This window comes from Monopterus albus, unplaced genomic scaffold (assembly GCF_001952655.1).
Source record: "Monopterus albus unplaced genomic scaffold, M_albus_1.0 scaffold155.1, whole genome shotgun sequence".
NCBI lineage: Eukaryota > Metazoa > Chordata > Actinopteri > Synbranchiformes > Synbranchidae > Monopterus > Monopterus albus.
The window spans coordinates 252,427-254,509 of NW_018128035.1; the positions used below are offsets into that span (position 1 = coordinate 252,427).

The 2,083-nt window shown below is 43.4% G+C and overlaps 1 protein-coding gene across 1 annotated transcript in view; it reads right to left on the minus strand.

The window, feature by feature from the left end:
• Positions 1-2,083, minus strand: part of edem2 (ER degradation enhancer, mannosidase alpha-like 2) — a 10,650-nt gene that overhangs the window by 5,163 nt on the left and 3,404 nt on the right. Inside the window, 2 exon segments of the mRNA XM_020614960.1 lie at positions 1,125-1,250; positions 1,344-1,449. Of these exon segments, the coding sequence (XP_020470616.1) occupies positions 1,125-1,250; positions 1,344-1,449 (232 nt within the window).

Genomic DNA, 2,083 nt, shown 5'->3' on the forward strand with positions numbered 1-2,083 from the left:
TGAATAAATTAAAAAGTATAAACGTTATAAAAAAGTAGGAATGTCCTTGAAGAGTTGAACAGGTAGATACCAGAATGGCCTGTATAGCTGAAACTATGCTGGACTTATAAAGTGCCAAAAAAATGGACGAAGATCCCAGAATAATCAGGAGAACATAGTAATTGTGTGGATAATGTAAAGCATCCACACAATTATCCATTCTGTATTTCTCTAGCACTCTGCACAACCACACCTGCACTATTTACCATTTACAGTTTGCTCTGTACATAGATGTCATATGTTGTCGTCCACTATCGTTTTCCTTTATATTTACATCTAAACTCACATGTACAGAGAGAGTCACTAGAAACCAAAGTCCTTGTATGCTTAAACTTTCTTGGTCAAACAGATTCCAATATACAACATAAACACAGCAAATAATCACTTTTGTGAAGGCGAAATTATCAAATGGTTTGAGTTTGCACTTCAATAACTCTAAGGACTCATTGATTATCGACACAGTTAGTGATTAATCTCAAGTATTGATCAAACAATTAAAAAAGCTTTAGGAACATTAGTGGAATGAAAGACTCCATGCAAAGACAACCTGTTTCTACATGTGAATGTTTTGATATAGAAGCTGTTACACTGCCACCTGCTGGTGAATGCAGGAACTCTGTCTATTGTGCTACTGTAAGGAAGTGGTAGGAAAATAGGATAATAGGATAAGGATAATCACCTTTATTGGCCAAGTATGTTACATACAAGGAATTTGTTTCTGGTACAGTGCCCAAGGACACTTCGACATGTGGACTGGAGGCACCGAGATTCAAACCTTCAACCTTCCGGTTGGGAGATGACTGCTCTATCCACCGCACCACTGTTGCCTCCCCAAAATAGTGGTTGGTGGGCCAGATGTGGCCCTCAGCTTCAAATCTCACTGAGTACGATTGATCAGAGCACCATGTTTGACAGCAGTTTAAATTTGCTAAAGTTTGCATTGAGTTTGGTTTGCAGTGAATCACTGCCTTAACATTAGTCTGTGCTCACAATAAACTGAAACTGAATCCTAAGTGTGGATTTTAGTGACTGACAGATTTGCTGTGCACAGTGAAGCCCGAGTGTGTGTGTATGTGTGTTTATACCAGGCAGCAGCTTTCTGGCAGCGTCCTCGGCCATCCTCAGCAGCGGTCCTGAACAGGGCCAACCGGGCTCCAGCTCCATCCCCGCCCTCCCTGCCAGCAGATGGGCCGACAGCAGACCGCCCACCACTACACAGGCACATGCACAGGAATGGATGGACTGACTACTGAGCATAAAAACAATATTACAGGCAGCACCAGAAAGGTCAAACCCATCTGTACCTCTGATGTTGGTTTCAAACACGGATGCATTGACGTCAATGTCAAAATCCACGGTGTCTTGGAGGAGCGATGCCACGCGCTGAAACTCGGTCCGGTTTCCCAAAACCTTCAGACATACACTGGTTTAAATTTCATGTTATCACCACAGTGCAGCTTCTATCACTGCTGAACTGCACTTCAGCACAACAACAAGGGACCACAACACAAGAATGTACATGTTCTCCCTTCACAGAGTTAAAGCAATCATTTTCACCTATGGCCAGATGTTTCAGCCCAAGAAAACATAAATGAAAACATGATGCTCTGAGTTTCTCTCTCCTCTCCTCTCCTCTCCTCTCCTCTCCTCTCTCTCCCTATGCTTCTATATGCCACCATTACACATCACTAACTTTGTGTCTCCTCTCTCCCATAGTGTGTCCTCTCTCTCTCCCTGTACCTTTCTGCAGGTTGCCCTGGCCCTGGAGCTCTATGTCTCTGACGAGCAGTCACCAGCCACATCAACCTGACCAGTGTTTGATTGTTTGTTGTATCTTGTTGCTTTACTTCTTTTCTCTCTCCTCTATCCACTCACCCCAACCAGTCGAGGCAGAAGGTCTGTCGGAGGTTTGTTCTGTTAAAGGGAGTTTTTCCTCCTCACTGTCACCAAGTGCTGCTCAAGGGGGATTTGTTGGGTTTTCCCTGTGTAATAATATTGATAAGAGTAAGGTCTAGACTTTACTTTGTAAAGTGTCCTGAGATGA